The sequence below is a fragment of the Brienomyrus brachyistius genome, unplaced genomic scaffold (assembly GCF_023856365.1).
Source record: "Brienomyrus brachyistius isolate T26 unplaced genomic scaffold, BBRACH_0.4 scaffold41, whole genome shotgun sequence".
Lineage (NCBI taxonomy): Eukaryota > Metazoa > Chordata > Actinopteri > Osteoglossiformes > Mormyridae > Brienomyrus > Brienomyrus brachyistius.
Window position 1 is genome coordinate 952,341 of NW_026042316.1, and position 17,099 is coordinate 969,439.

The 17,099-nt window shown below is 47.6% G+C and overlaps 1 protein-coding gene across 1 annotated transcript; it reads left to right on the forward strand.

Annotated features, from left to right (window-relative positions):
• The first annotated feature begins 12,475 nt into the window (after positions 1-12,475).
• Positions 12,476-16,612, forward strand: LOC125722694 (kelch-like protein 10). Its single transcript, XM_048998897.1, has 6 exons — positions 12,476-12,607; positions 13,142-13,631; positions 14,009-14,620; positions 15,130-15,279; positions 15,913-16,269; positions 16,403-16,612. Exons 1-5 carry the CDS (start codon positions 12,477-12,479, stop codon positions 16,216-16,218), a joined length of 1,689 nt encoding a protein of 562 aa, XP_048854854.1. The 5' UTR covers position 12,476; the 3' UTR covers positions 16,219-16,269; positions 16,403-16,612.
• Positions 16,613-17,099: the final 487 nt, after the last annotated feature.

Genomic DNA, 17,099 nt, shown 5'->3' on the forward strand with positions numbered 1-17,099 from the left:
TTACCAGGAAACCCACCCAATAGACTGTAATGTCACAGCAATTTCCTTACGCTGCCACCGCCTCTTTTAACCGGTCAGGTCGTCGTCCCCAGATTCCTCACAAAAACCCACACAGAACACGGTAACAAATACACTTTCCTTTATTCTTTACTAAATATACTGTTCATAAAAGATACCAGGTTTAAGTGAATGCAGGCAGGAATACGGGTTATGCTATGTAACCTACGGAGCACCAAGTCAGCAGCTTCATGCACCCACCATCATGCAGTGTTGCACACCCCCCAAAAGGTCTAAAGCAGGGATAGGTTAGACTTTAACATACCTCGTTATTATGCATAAATAAATGCTCAATACATAAAACACTCCCAATAAGCCACCCACTTTCCACGCTAAACCATGGTAAATATACCTCCCTAATCCCCCCCCCTCTCTCTCTCTCTCTCTCTCTCTCTCACACACACACACACACACACTCACAGGATCTAAGATTAAAACAACCACCGAACTTCCCTCTGTCCAGTAGCCGCCAAGACCATCCCGTATGTCCGTAGATCAGTCTGTGGGTATCTGCGTCCCAAAAGCCCACCGAAAACGCACACAAAGTCTTTCCACACGTCCCTCGCTGGTCACTCCATCCGAAAGTCAATCCAACATGGCACAAAACATCCTTTCTTGTCAACTGAGCGTCCAACACCGTCCCTGCCTCACAAAACAACCCCGCCGTCTCTCTCCCCTTCTTGCTTCTAAACAAGGTCCTCTACCCTTAAAACTTCCTCCAGGTGTCATTCAGTCAAAATCAAGTCCAGCTAATCCTCTGAACCACTAAACAGCCACCTGATGACATTTTCTCAATCACATGTCATCACAAGACTATGGGTGCGTTGGACTAACGACTTGGACTTAGGTCTGTGTGCAGCTGACGGGACGTGGAGCGCCATCTGCCGGCGACTGCAGGGGTGGAGTAAAAACTACTGCTCGAAGTGTGCGAGACCTGACTGCGATAGCAGCACTGCCAGAAGGGTGTAGATGAATCTATACAAATAACACCTGCATGCACATTAAATTTACAATAACCAAGTCCTGATACAAACTCTCAGCAGTGAAAAAAATTAACTATTGTATATAATGGCCCTGTATAAAAAGAGAGTTGCCAGGAAAAAGATCAAATACATTTATTCCAAGGATTAAGAGTTTATTGTCATGTACAAAATACATTGCAATTCGTACTTGAATGCCTTCCTCACAGACTAAACGATTAAACAAATAAAGCAGCACAACATTACAGTAACTAACAATAAATAAACCACTAACTTACGTGTACTATTAGAGCATTTATTTCATTTATTTAAACTTTATTTTTCCAGGTAAATTACCTGAAAGCCCGTTTTCACTGCTTTTTTTTACTCAAAGGAAAAGCCTATAGGAAAAATCTAAAACCTTTTAATTATACATGTACTTTATTTCTTTTTCCAAAGGTGATAAAACATTTGTCACAAAATACGCTCCGTGCATACATATGAACTAGTCCCTTAAAGTCCCTTTAAACATCGGTGTTACAAATTTTAACACAATTTTACAGAGCACCATGCAATACGTCTGCTCCATGTACCATTCATGAAAAGAATGGTATTTTAACTCAAATGAATTTACTAAACATCACATATATTGTTTTCTTACATTCAATGTTAGTTTTGTTTCTTTAGCAATGATTTGTCCCCGGCAATGAGCGTCTGTGATGACAGAAAGTTTCATAAATGCATAATTGTGTTAAATTAGAGTACAGGGCTAATAAGAAATATTTCTGAGCTAGTTATTAAGTGAACCACCTTAACTTTGGACATATAATGATAATAAAAATTGTCATGCCCGGCTCGTCCGCTCCTCGTGTGTGCCACGCCCCCTGCCTTCCCACGTGTATTTCCCTGATTGTACCCCGCTGTATCTGATTACTTTGATTAGTCTTGTCTGGTTTTAAGTCCTGGTCTTACCTGTTAGCGTTGTCCGTCATTGGTGTTTCCTAATGTTGGTAAGCGTGAGCTGTTTCCTGGTCCCTGTTTCCCCAGTAAACTCCCGTTTTGCCCCGTATTCGCCTGTCTGCCTGCTCATTGCTCCTTACACGCACGATCGCCGCGCTCGCTGCACCCCGATCGTGACAGAATGACGGACCACAAAAAGAAGCGGACAGGGAGGAGGAGAGTCCCGCAGGAGACGATCCGTCTCGGCGCCTGCTCGCTCTCCAGGCTTTGGCTCCCGACAGGGGACGAAAGGGAAGTACCCGCCCTACCTCCAGCCCGGAGGCTGACCACACGCGACCCCGATCCCGTGTGGAAATACTGGTTCTCCAGTGAGGACGAGGACGAGGAGCCCTTCCTCTACCCTTACCCGGAGCCGGAGGCCTTTCTTCCGCCGTCCGTTTTTACGGACGTCGCGCCGCCTCCCGCCACCGCTAGGCGCCAGCGAGGGAGAAGGAGACCGGCGATCGCCGGTACAGAGGACCTCCCTCCGCTGCTCGCTGCAACGGCCGGACCCGAGGAGCTCCCTCCGCTCCTGCCGCCCGCGGACCCCGCTCCCGTGCAGCCGCCTTTGCCGGCGGACCCCGCTCCCGTGCAGCCGCCATTGCCGGCGGACCCCGCTCCCATGCAGCCGCCATTGCCGGCGGACCCCGCTCCCGTGCAGCCGCCATTGCCCGCGGACCCCGCTCCCGTGCAGCCGCCATTGCCGGCGGACCCCGCCGCCTGCGCAGCCGCCTTCGCCGCTGCCGCCGCCTGCGCAGCCGCCGCCTGCGCAGCCGCCTTCGCTGCCTGCTGCAGCTCCCGGGCAGGCGCCCCCTCTGCAGCCGCCTGCTGCAGCTCCCGGGCAGGCGCCCCCACTGCAGCCAGCTCCTGTTCCTGACCGTGTTCCAGTTCCTGACCGCGCTCCAGTTCCTGCAGAGGCACCCCCTCTGCAGCCGCCTGCTGCAGCTCCCGGGCAGGCGCCCCCTCTGCAGCCGCCTGCTGCAGCTCCCGGGCAGGCGCCCCCTCTGCAGCCGCCTGCTGCAGCTCCCGGGCAGGCGCCCCCTCTGCAGCCACCTGCTGCAGCTCCCGGGCAGGCGCCCCCACTGCAGCCAGCTCCTGTTCCTGACCGCGCTCCTGTTCCTGACCGCGCTCCTGTTCCTGACCGCGCTCCTGTTCCTGTCCAGGCGCCCCCACTGCAGCCACCTGCAGCTCCCGGGCCGGCGCCCCCACTGCAGCAACCTGCAGCTCCCGGGCAGGCGCCCCCACTGCAGCCGCCTGCTGCAGCTCCTGTCCCTGACTGCGCTCCTGTCCCTGACCGCCCTGCTGCAGCCGCTCCTGAGGTGCCCCCGCTGCAGTCCCCTGCAGTTCCCGGGCGAGCGCCCCCACAGCAATTGCCTGCAGCCCCAGTTCCTGATCTCGCCCCAGTTCCTGATCTCGCCCCAGTTCCTGATCTCGCCCCAGTTCCTGATCTCGCCCCAGTTCCTGATCTCGCCGCAGCCGCTTCTGAGACGCTTCTGTCCCCGCCTGCTACAGCCGCTTCCAAGGCGCCCCCACTGCAGTCACCTGCAGTTCCAGGGCGAGCGCCCCCACGACGGCGGCTTGCAGCGCCTGGGCCGGCGCCCCCACTGCAGCGTCCTGCAGTTCCCGGGCGGGCGCTCCCACGACAGCGGCTTGCAACGCCCGTGCCGGCGCCCCCTCTGCAGCGTCCTGCAGTTCCCGGGCGGGCGCCCCCACGGCAGCGGCTTGCAGCGCCCGTGCCGGCACCCCCTCTGCAGCGTCCTGCAGTTCCCGGGCGGGCGCCCCCACGGCAGCGGCTTGCAGCACCTGGGCCGAGGTCCCCACTGCAGCGTCCTGCAGTTTCCGGGCTGATGCCCCGGCCGCCTGACCGTGTTCCTGTCCCGGCGCCCCCTCCGACTGCAGCAGCTCCAGAGGCGCCCCCTCCGACTGCAGCAGCTCCAGAGGCGCCCCCTCCGACTGCAGCAGCTCCAGAGGCGCCCCCTCCGACTGCAGCAGCTCCAGAGGCGCCCCCTCCGACTGCTGCAGCTCCAGTCCCTGTCCTAGTCCCCGAGGTGGTCCTGGACAACTCCATCTTGGCTCCTCCCTCTTCGGAGGTGGAGGAGCTGGAATGGGACCCCTCGGGGACAGAACTTGTAACCCCTTGTCCCTCGCCCCGGCGACTTCGACCCCGAACTAGGGTCGGCCTGTCTGTGTCCCGCAGGGGAAGGGGACACAGACGCAGGGCTGGGGTCCCGCCCGCCCTGCCCCCTGGCTCGCCCTCCCTCGCCTGCGCTCTGGCTCGGCTGGCGCCTGCGGGTCCTGGCCCTCCGGGTCGGCTGTCGCCTGCGGGTCCCTCTCCAGTGCCTCGTCGCCCCGCCTCGCTCCCCTCTCCAGAGCCTGGTCGGTCGCCTGCGGGCTCCCCGACGGCGGCTCCTCGGTTGCCTGCGGGGCCTCTACCTCCGGCCCTCCACCGGACGTCGCCGCCTGCTGCGGCTCCCCCCTCCTCCGGGCCTTCGCCGTGGGCCCCTCCTGCTCCCTCGTCCCCTTCCCCGGTGCTCCCTCCTGCTCCCTCCCTGGCCCCTCCGCGGGTCCCTTGCCCTGCCTCCTCGGCCCCTCCGAGGTCCCCTCCGGCTCCGGCCTCCCGGCCGCCTGCGGCCCCTCTGGCTGCCTCCCGTCACCCGCTTGGGCTCCCTCGGGCTCCCCTTTGTTCCCCCTCCTTGTCTCCCTACGCCCCTGCCTTTGTCCCGCCTGTCTCTGCCCCTTCGTTTTCTGCTCGTCCCTTCGTTCCGCCCGTCTCTGCTCCTCGTATTCCTCCTGTCTTTGCTACCCGTCCTCCTCTGTGCCCTCTGTTCACTCCTGGCCCTTGTGTCCCGCCGGTTCCTTCTGTGTCCCCTCTCTTTCTCTGTCGGTCCGTGTTCCCCGTCCTCTGTCAGGTTTTGTCCCTGGTCCTGTCTTTGTGCCTGTTCTGTCTCTCTGTTTAATTCCCGGTCTCTTGTTCTTGGTTTTGGGTTTTGTTTTTTCAGGTCTTGGTCCCCTCGTCCCGTTCGTCGCCTCCTCCTGGGCGCGCCCGGTGAAGCGCGCCTTTGGGGGGGGGCTCTGTCATGCCCGGCTCGTCCGCTCCTCGTGTGTGCCACGCCCCCTGCCTTCCCACGTGTATTTCCCTGATTGTACCCCGCTGTATCTGATTACTTTGATTAGTCTTGTCTGGTTTTAAGTCCTGGTCTTACCTGTTAGCGTTGTCCGTCATTGGTGTTTCCTAATGTTGGTAAGCGTGAGCTGTTTCCTGGTCCCTGTTTCCCCAGTAAACTCCCGTTTTGCCCCGTATTCGCCTGTCTGCCTGCTCATTGCTCCTTACACGCACGATCGCCGCGCTCGCTGCACCCCGATCGTGACAAAAAATAATACTTAAAATTATTAGTATAATAATTATTATTATTATAGTAGTAGTATAAAAATATTGAAATGGGACTAACTAATATTGCAGGGGACTGCCCACAGATCCAAGTGAAAAATTTAATGGGGACCCACTGCCGCAAAAAAAAAAATATTAAAGCCCTTTCTGTCCTGGTTCCTAGTTCTTAAGTACATATGTGATTATCTGTAGTGGAGGTTCCTCAACTTAAGAATTAGAAAATCCCTTGTTAACTTTGTCTGCAAACCCTATTTTTAATTAAATGACTCACATCTGTACTGTCCTTCAGGGCTCTGTTAACCGGTGACTGGAAGGATTCAGGAAAACGGGACTACCACTTCCCAGGCGTTTCCCCAGATACGATGCAGCAGATCATCGAGTACGCCTACGCGTACTCTGTGCTCGTCACGACTGACAACGTGGAGAACCTCCTGGCGGCCGCCGATCAGCTGAACATCCTGGGCATTGTGCAGCTCTGTAGCTCATTGGATTCTGGCCCGCTAGTACGGAAATTGGGGAACCCTGTCCTACACTATCCATTGCACATACTTCTATGTTTGTGTCACGGTGAACTTTATCTGTAAATCTCCTACCTTGTGCCATGTGCTTCCTGTGGTCGGCTCCAGCTTCACTACGACCCTGTACTTTCTGGATCTCCATCTCAATCATGTACATCATGACACTCATCACTTTTGAATTGGTTTTCTTAGATATATATCTGTGGCGGCTACAATGGAGCTGATACACATGCTACTATGGAGTGCTATGACCCACTCACTGGCGAATGGACCATAATCGCTCTCATGAGCACTCGCCCACGTGGCCTTAGGGTCGCTGCTTATCACGGGAAAATTTATGTGGTGAGTGACTCCTTTCTTGCACCTTGAACCATAGGTGACAAGTTTCAAGTTTTACCTATCTGTCTTTGCTACTGTCATGGATTGTGATTCCCTTAAACCAAACAAAATGTTCATTGTCAGAATAACTCACTGTGAAGGCTTATCTGAATGCATGTACAAAATATATACCACCCTCTTTAGCCTCCCTGCATTCATTTCTGGGTTATAAACGAATATGTTGGGGGACTCTGCTACAAGCTCGGGTAGTAAAGTTTCGATTTCTGATCACAGTTTTATATTCTCCAGTTCCAGACATAATTGTTGTTTTTGTCAGAGTCTGTTTAACTACAAATGGCATTTTTAGTAATAATAATAATAAAAGCAAAATATATGAGCATAAGGAGTCTTTTTTGAAGGCTCATGATTTTCCCCTAATTCTGCTGGTTTTCCCTCCACCCTAATCCCTGTCTTTGGTACAGTTAGGTTCACGTGTCTTTAACACAAATGAGTTATAAGCTTGTGAGACAATGGAAGCCTGCTTTCATAGGACTAAAATTCCTGAAAAGTTTGTGACTTTGGTAAAGCTGATATTTGCTTATCCTTTTGGTACCTGAGTGATCACTTGCTTTTGGTGTCTCCCCGGTGGGCGGTTCCAACGGGTCACATTACCTGCGGAGCGTCCAGGCCTATGACCCTGCGATGAACCACTGGCGTGCTGTGGCCCCCATGTTCACGGCACGAGGCCGTTTTGGCATCGCAGTGGTGGATGACCTCCTGTTTGTGATGGGCGGCTCTGATGACGTCTGGGTTACAACCAAGGTGGAGTGTTACGATGCGGGGACAGGCAGCTGGTTTAGCGCCCAGGACATGAGCAGAGCCAACAGAGACTTCAGCTGCTGCGTAGTGCCTGCGCACCCCCGCATCGTACAGCACGCTGCACCTCGGTAGTCCCATGGCCACCCAGGAGGAGATAAACCCACCTGCCTGGTGGGTAACCTCAAGTACACCCCCCCTCAAATTCTTTCCCTAAAATGTATAGTGCTTACAGAACACTGGGATACTTTCTTAGTTTTCTAAGAATGCTGCAATGTAACCACACAAAGGAAACATGTTCAGTCTAATAATTATGTGGGAGCTCATGCATATGCAACAGTGTCTCTATAGCTATTTGGTGAATGCTGGGCTGGGAGGCGGGAAGAGACTACTTGTCTGTCACCAGGAGTCCGAGTATCAGATGATGGACATTTGTTCCTGTCATTTTCTGCTGTTCTTTTCTGAGACCATGATACCAATAGACACTGCTGCACTTTACCATACAGAGACATCTGGAAGCTGGGGAGGGCATCTGTGCTCCTTCAGCCACAGACAGACTGAGGCAGACGACAGGCAGGAGGACTGGAATAACAACAATTTAATTTGTTTTTCATTGATCATTGTTGACACACCACGAAATGTGAACAACGAAACAATGTTAAACAATATCGCTGAATGATTAAAATATAAAATATATATATAATCAGCTGTGCTATGGAATTTGTGTGTGTGTTTTTTAGCTAAAGGGTTAAACAAACACTTAATTATATTCATCATACCATATATGAGTAACCCAGCCTTTGATCAGTTCCTTCACTCTATTGTTACAGATTTTCAGAAAACTACATCAGGATTATTGTTGTGTTTTGCATTTCATGTAAGATATAAAATCGAATCTGTATGTATGAAGTCAACCACCACACAGCGAATCTCCTCGGGATCCTGGCCGGCGATCCCCCAGGCAAATACACGGTCCAGTTCTACCAATCCATCGGCCATCCATCTGCCACAGCTACAGTAGGTGTTACATGTACGTGGGCGTCCCCTTGGTCTGGTCCAGCCGCTTGGGTCCTCAGCAATGAGGATCCTGCGACCCGGATCACCCTCAGGGAAACGCGCCACATGGCCGTAGTGCCCTAACTGACAATCCCTCACAATGCAGGTAATGTGCCCCCATTACCTGGAGATGCATGGCTTCATTGATCAAACTATCAATCCTCACTCAAGTTGGCACATTTGGTCTGAACAAATAAAATTTGCAGGTGGGGGACGAGATTGATCGTGTAACCCAAAAACACGGAAGAAACAAACACAAAAGCACCAGACTCTCGGGTTGGGGGATGGGTGTTGATATTGGAGTGCAAAATTAACACAGATGGAAGATGGACAAGTACTTTTGATTTGTGTCCTATTCTCAGTGTATGACGAATTATAATGGCTGTTTGTTAGCCGTTTGCATACTATCTTATGCGAAAACCGGACGACAGAATTCTGTTGTAGTCTAGCTGACTTAGCAAAAAAAATCTCTTACACTATAAGGATTATTATTATTATTATTTTTTTATTATTTAGGAAAGTCACCTTAGTGTAATTACAGAGTAATGCATTGCTTCCAAACAGCGATGTTGTGATAGACTATTCAATTAAATGCTTGTTATACATATAATTCTGAATATTTGATAAATTGGGCAAAATCATATGTTTGTTTTAAACATGAAAATGATGCATGCATGTATCAGAGTTTTATAGTGGGTTTCTATTCAGGGGCACTTCTGAAACATTTTGGAGCACCCTCTGCCACTGCCACCGCCCAAGATGAGGAGCCGTCCACCTCCTCAGCCACATATGTGTCTCCACAAATGTCGGATCCCGAGGATGAAGAGCCAATAGCAACCACTTCAGGTGTGATTGTGCGTAGCCTGAGTGTGTGGGTGTGTCGCAAAATATTTTGCAACGACTGTTCCGGCACGATGAATGCTGTGTATTCAAAATAACTTGTGTATACTAATGCAAATATATGCTCATAGAAATGCCTGGAGCTCAACCCCCTGAGGATGAGCTCCTGCCTACAAAACCTGCAAACTGGCCTTCAGATATCACTGACAGCATTCGAATACAGCTGGTTTGCAAAGGACCAAGTAAGGTAGCACCTGACTTTGTTTTTCCTAGAAATGAGGGTGATGGAAGAAGTTGCCACCAGCAGTATTTTAAGAAAACACTAGTTAGCGGTGAAAAGATGCCTAAAAGCTGGCTAGTATATTCTGAGAAAAACAACAGCCTTTTTTGCTTTTTTTTGTTTTCTAAAAGACACATCAGTTTAACAAGTTCTGGGCTGATAGATTGGAAGCATGCCAGTTCTCTTCTCACCTCACGTGACAATAGTCCTGAACACCATAACTCCATGAAAGCATGGAAAGAGATGGTAGTGAGGATTAAAAATGGTGAAACAATTAACAAACAAGAGATGGCACTTCTGCAGGCTGAGAAAATAAGATGGAAAGCGGCGCTGACTCGTCTCACTGCTATCATTCAATTCTCTCGCAACTACAGGGCAACAGGCTTTGCATCTGCACAAATGTCAGCCAAGGATATGTGTGAGGACATGAACGTAGAGGCTGTTCTACAGCAGAAAAGACAGAGATCTACAAAGCGGCACTTCTCTCACAAATCATTTGATGAGCCATTGAGTGATGACTTAAAGAAGCTGGAGGTGACCTTTTTTAATGTTGTTGTTGATGCTGCAGTGTCTTCCATCCAAGAGAGATTCACCACATTGGAAAATGTGGGAGAGAAATCTGGAGGACTGACACATTTTCCAAATCTCTCAAATGATGACCTCACTGAACAGTGTAAGACCTTCGGTGCTACTTAGCTTTTTCAGGACCAATCAGACTTGGATGCCGGAGAGCTTGCACAGGAGATTAAGAATTCGTCTGACTTACCATCAAAATCTATGACCTGTCTTGAGCTGCTGAACTTTGTGCATGACAGTGAACTCTCAGAAATATACCCAAATTTGTGCATTGCTCTGAGAATTGCAGTTACTCTACCTGTAACTGTGGCTTCAGCAGAGAGGAGCTTTTCAAAGCTGAAACTTGTGAAGACATATCTGAGGTCCACTATGTCTCAGGAACGCCTCACTGGCCTTGCCATCATCAGCATTAATCATGCAATTGCTGGCCAGATTTCATATGACATTATTGATGACTTTGCATCAAGGAAGGCAAGGAAGGTCCTGATTTAGATGACAATTATTTCATATCACTGTGTGTTGTGCGAAGTGCAATCATGTTAATTGTGTCATTTAGGAATGCCTCATTTTAATTGTATCTGCCTTTTATACTTATTTAATATAATAATTTTATATGTATGTCTTATTTTGACTTCTGTGCGTGCTTGTTTTATATTTAAAGTTCTATTTGATGATGAGATGATGATGAGAACCCTTTATTGCTGTTGCAATACACCATGTCACTAGTCACAAGTACCGGTGAGAAACTGGCAATCAACCGACCATACATTTTATATGTATGTCATATTTTGACTTCTGTGTGTGCTTGTTTTATATGTAAAGTTATATTTCTTCCAATTTATATGTTAGTTATTATGTTTGTTTGTGTGTGTATATATATCTATATCCAGTTAAATTCAGTATGGTTCGGACAACAGTTTTTTTTACGATAAAATATGTTAATGTACAATCCTTAATATGTCTTGTGTGTGTGTGGGTGGGTAAAAATAATTAATTTACTTTGGGATTTTAGATACAGTAAGATATTATACACAGACCTAAATAATTACATAAACACAGTCGTTGCTGTTTCAGTTCTCTCCTACCATTTATATTGTCACAGTGAACTATATCCTAAGATGTACTTGTACAACGTTTGTATATAGTATAGCATGAAAAATAATAATAATAAAAAAACTCAGCCAGAGTATAATTGTTTATATATATATATATATAAATATATAAAACACTCGTGCGCTCTTGCGTTGTGTACACCAAAAATGACGATTCCACCATACACTGCGCTAGGCTATATCGAGTGTGATGTTAGCTGCAAAAGACGCAAGCTGATCCCAACTTCACTTTGCTACACGTCCATTGTAAAAGCAGGGCCACAAATAAAACACCACCTACGTCTCTGTGCTCAATTCAAACGGAAAATGTCGCCAAATCCATTCGCCATTTCACTATGTGCTGGCTAGTCATGGCGCGAGCATTAGCTGCGGACGCGAACAGCTTCAGCTTATCTTGCCACAATTCAGCTCGACTGTTTAAACTTCAGCCAAACACAACATTCTGTGTTAAGTGAGAATTCTAACGAGAAATAATAATTACTTACATCGTTCAATGGGTGCCCTCGGAATATCTGTCCTGCCGCTACTCCCATCCACTTCTAACTTAACTCGTCCATCTGTGTGGAGGTGCGCAAGAACGATGGGTGCCGCGAAGCTGCAGGAAAACAAACTTAAAAACCTGCACGGAAATATATTAAACTAAAGTTAGTCGGCAGAAGTGAGGAATTAAAAAAAAAAAAAAACGATTTCTCAAGAAAAGATCATAAAACAGGAAAATGGTCAATAGCTCATGGAGTGATATTGCACACTGTACCTTGATTGTAACATAACTGCTCTATAATATATAATCGATTATATGCAATAGTGTTCAGGATTTGGGTGAAGTGTACTGTACACAGCACAATAATCATTGTGATAATTCCACACTTGCTGCAATATGTTTTCATGACTGTATTGGGGATATTTGCGGTCCGAAAAATACGTCCGCCTTGTGCTAAATGTGGACCAAAACAGACGGACTACGCAGCCCAATTTTCAAGGACCATTTTTGTTCTAAATAAAGGCCACAACGGGCCGACCAGATTTAGCCCATAAAATAATGTCCTGTGGACATTTGTTGCTCAGTGGCTCATGTTTAAGGTGGAAACTAGGGAATAAGATACGAACTTTAGCCTCGTTCCTGACAGTCATGTAAAGGACCCTTTTTGTTTTTCATTTTTAGAAACGTAGCCGAGGAGAAAAAATATGAAAACATTTTTTTATTAATTAAGGAACTATTTTATTTATTTCGGGAATTCGTGATTTGACAATTCACACATAATACAAAACGTAAATGCTAAGATAAGCACGGTATACATTTACCAAAAGTGATGTTAAAAACATTGAACTTGTTCTTCTTGTACAGCTGATTGCGCATAGAAAATATTTTCCCCCCAATCAATTTCGAATCTCAAATATAGATTTAAAAATAAACGTTACGGTATCTTAGAACACTGTGACGCAAAAGTGCGGTTTTTGCGTATTAGAACACGTCATTTCGAGTGGTATAAAAAGGAGAAAGAGACGAGACATCCACATTTTTGAATAATGATGGCACACGACATGGAGCGAGTACTGATGTCCCCGGCTTTCGAAGTGTTCAACAAGCTTCGGCTCGCAGGACAGCTTTGTGACGTGGTCCTCATCGCAGACGGTGTTCAGTTCAACGCCCATAGAGTGATTCTGTGTGGCTGTAGCTCCTACTTCCAGTAAGTTGCTGTGGCTCATATATGACGATGCCAAAACAGCAAGGAGTCCGTTTTTTTCTCTCGTTAGCAATGACTTCTCCTTGGCAATAAGGCTCTAGGATGACAGAAAGTTTATATTAATATATATTATATTAAATTATGTTAATGTAGGTCAGTGCTGATCAGAAATATTTTTAAGTATACAGTACCACCTTAACGTTTAACATATAATAATAATAATAATAATAATAATAATGGTATAAATATATAAAAAGGGGACCATGTCCATCAGGCAAAAACAAAGTATTCCGGGGCACTTGCCCACCAGCCCAAGTGAAAAATATTATAGGGGGAGCTAATGTTGGAAAAATAAGAGTTAAAGCCCCTGGTCCCTAGTTCTTAGATGCCTATGTGATCATCTGTAGCGGGGCGTCCTTATCTCTGGTTTATTTCCATTTGGGGGTCCCTGGTTCAGAAGATTTAGAAAACCCCTTATTTAACTTTGCCTGCAAAACCCATATTTATTAGATGAGTCACTTCTGGATTGTGTTTCAGGGCTCTGTTCTCCAGTGACTGGAGTGATTCAGGAAAGCGGGAGTACCAACTCCCAGGCATTTCCCCTGAAACATTGAGGCAGGTCATCGAGTACGCCTACACGTACTCTGTGGTCATCACATCTGACAATGTGGAGAACCTCCTGGCAGCTGCTGATTATCTCAGTGTCCTGGGCATCGTGCAGCGCTGCTGTGACTTCCTGCATGAGCATCTCTGCCTTGACAACTGTGTTGGGCTTGTCAAAATCGGAGATGTCTACTGCCTCAAGGAGCTGCACCAGTCTGCATTGAAATTCCTCCTGAAGAACTTCAAGGAGGTTGCCATCAACTCAAACGAGTTCCTAGAACTCACGCTCGAAGAACTTTGTGACATCATGGAGCGGGATGAACTGAATGTCAGAGAAGAGGATGTGGTGTTTCACGCCATCCTCCGGTGGATCGAGCACGATCCTGCCACCCGAGAGGCCCACATTTCAGTTCTGTTGCCCAAGGTGAGTATAGTTATACTATGTTCTCATTGACTTGTGTATATAACAATAGAATGCTCATTGAGTGAAGTCCTTATTACTGTAGCTAGAGACTGAACCTCCATTTTCATGTCCCATGAGTCTACAACCAAGGCTTCCAGGTATTACACCTGGGAGGAGAGTGTAACAAATAATGGAAAACAACACACTCAAATGTCTTACATGAAATAAGTGTTAGCTGACACATCTGAGACTTTCTATGTCTTAACTGGCTTCAGCTAAAGAAATTAAAATTTGCACTTACTGCTGTATCCTTAATGTTAGGAATTGCTCATCTCCAGAGATTCACAGAAAGCACTAAGGAACTCATGGGAATTCTCTCATTCTTATTTCCTGTGTAGGTTCGCATGGCTCGTATGGATCCAGAATATTTCATGAAGATCGTCAAAAAAAACGATCTAGTGAAGGCCAATGCGGCGTGCAGGCGAATTATCAGTGATGTCATGAAGGTCATCTATGATCTTGATGATGAAAGTCCACTCTCTGACTTTGAGAACCCGCTGATCCGCCCACGCTTGCCCTCTGACGTTTTGCTGGCTGTCGGTGGATGGAACATGGGCACTACTAACTGCATTGATGCGTATGACACACGGGCCGACCGCTGGGTGGATATCACGCAGGAGGAGCAGAGCAACTTAGCTGGTCATGGCATGGTGTACCATAATGGATTTGTGTACTGCATTGGGGGGTTTGATGGCCAACACTTCATTAATTCCGTGCGCAGATATGACCCGATAACACGAGAATGGCAGCAGATGGCCCCCATGCACTGGCATCGCTGTAATGTTAGTGTGGTTGTGCTCGATGGGTTCATCTACGCCATGGGTGGCCATATTGTTTTCAGGCCCCTCAATAAAGTAGAGCGGTACAACCCAGTAACCAACGAATGGACCCAGATCGAGCCCATGAATGAGAGGAGAAGCGATGCCAGTGCCACCACCCTGAATGGCAAGGTAGGGTAATGGGAGGGCGTCTGACTGTGTTTACCCTCATCTTCCCCTTGAAATTGAGTATTTTACACAGTCATGAGTTCTCTTTCTCTTCAGATTACTGAGTTTTTTTGGATAATTCATTTAGTTCATTTGGATAAATGCATTATTGGTCTCCATTAGGGGCATATTGGGTAGTGCTGTGGTGTCATATCCAAGACTTGTGAGATAGATGAAATGGTGTTCCCATGTCAGGTTTCCTTTATTCTGTTCCTGGGGGAGCAGAATTGAAAACTCTTTGCAGATTTCCCTTTTCAAACAGCCATACTAAACCTGAAAATTAGCTGATTATGGTGCGTTTGAGAAGGGAAATCTGCAAACTGTGTTCCGCCAGGACCGGAACTGGGGAACCCTGTCATACACTATGCATAGCACATACTTTTATTTTTGAGTCACAATGAACTTCATCTGTAACCTCCAAACCCCAGTCATATACAGTATAACGGTGTTCACAGTTAAATTGTTTTTCATAGATATACATCTGTGGGGGCCACAGTGGAACAGAGAGCCTTTCTACAGTGGAGTGCTTTGACCCACTCACTAATGAATGGAGCTTGATCACTCCAATGAGCACTCCCCGTCACAGCCTTGGAGTCACGGCGTATAAAGGGAAGATCTATGCGGTGAGTGATTCCTTTCTGTGTCAAATCTCACATTTTACCTGTAAGACTCATGGTTTTTTTGTCTTTGCTGCTGTGTCTTTCATTGTGATGCATTTAAACCAAACATAACAGTTAAATGCCAGAAATACCTGCTGCAAAGGCTTATCTTAATACACATAAAAACATATATGCTACCCTCTTTAGCCTCCCTGCATTCATTTCTGGGTTATAAATGGATCTGCTGGGGGTCTCTGCTACTAGCTCGGGCTGTAAAGTTTAGATTTTTTATTAATTATTTTCTCTAGTTCTAGATATAATTGGTCAGATTGTTGTTTTTTTCAGTGTCTGATTAGCTTCAAGTGTTCGTTTTAAGTAATAACAATAAAAAAGCAAAATATATTAGCATAAGGAGTCATTTTTGATGGCTCACAGTTTTCACCGAATCATACAAGTTTTCTGTTGCCCAAATCCATGTTTTCATTGCATATAGGTTGACATGTGTATATAAGCTTGTGTCATTTATAGACAATGGGAGGTTCTAAGGAGCCTGCTTTCATAGGGTGAAAATTGCTTAAGAGTTCATGACTTTGGGAAAGTTGATGTTTGCCCATCCTTTTGGCAAGCAAGTGATAATGAATCTTTGGCATCTCTCAGGTGGGCGGTATCAACAGGTCTGATCACCTGCAGACCATGGAGGTCTATGACCATACCACAAACCGCTGGCATGCTGTGGCCCCCATGTCTACACCACGCAGTGAATTTGGCATCGCAGTGGTGGACGACCTCCTGTTTGTGATGGGCGGCCATGATGGGTTTAGGGTAACAAACAAGGTGGAGTGTTATGATGCGGGGACAGGCAGCTGGTATCGTGCGCAGGACATGAGCAGAGCCAGAAAACACTTCAGCTGCTGCGTAGTGCCTGCGCACCCCCGCATCATAAAATACGCTTCACCTCGTTAGTCCCTGATGGCCACCAAGGAGGAAACCCATCTGCCCACAACAGCATGCCCAGTACGTAACCTCATTTACACCCCCCACCCCGAAGTCATTTTCCATGGCCTCGCTAAACTCCTCCCACACCTGAGTTTTTGCCTCGACGACCGCCGAATCCGCATTCCATCATTTCATCACCGCTGTCCACCAGCAGGTTCGGGGAATGCCGCCACAACAGGCACCGACCACCTTACGGCCACAGCACCAGTCAGCCGCCTCCACAACGGAGGCATGGAACAAGGCCCATTCGGACTCAATGTCCCCTGCGTCCTCCAGGACATGGGAGAAGCTCTGCTGGAGGTCGGAGTTGAATCTTCTCCTGACATTGCATACTTAAAATAAAGTTCTCTTTTTCATATTATCTAGTTTGTGAAAGCGTCATAAATTTCCCATTTTGGATAAACGTTGTTCTCGTTTGACGGTTCTCTTCAGAAATTCCGCTGCAACCATCGGTGATTGCTAATTAAGCACTAAGGTTTTTCGTAATCAATTGAAATACTGGTTTAGTGCAACCCCTTCCCCTGGGACCTACAGTAAACATAGCCAGCAACTTGAATTTGGAGAAGGGATGTTACCTCTGCATTGATTACAGTATGTACTGTACACAATATTATTATATTGTGGGTATCAGAGTTTGCGGGTGCGGATGGGCAGGCTGGCAGGAAGGAGGCAGGGAAGGACGAAGCAGGGAGGTAGAATACGGGGAAAACTGGGGTTTTATTAGGGGGAAGACGGCTATGGGCAGAACGGGACATGACAACAGCACTAACATCAATGACGGACATCGGACAGGGCAAGATGTGGACTGATATAGACAAAAGACATGGCAAAACGACAAGGTACAGCTA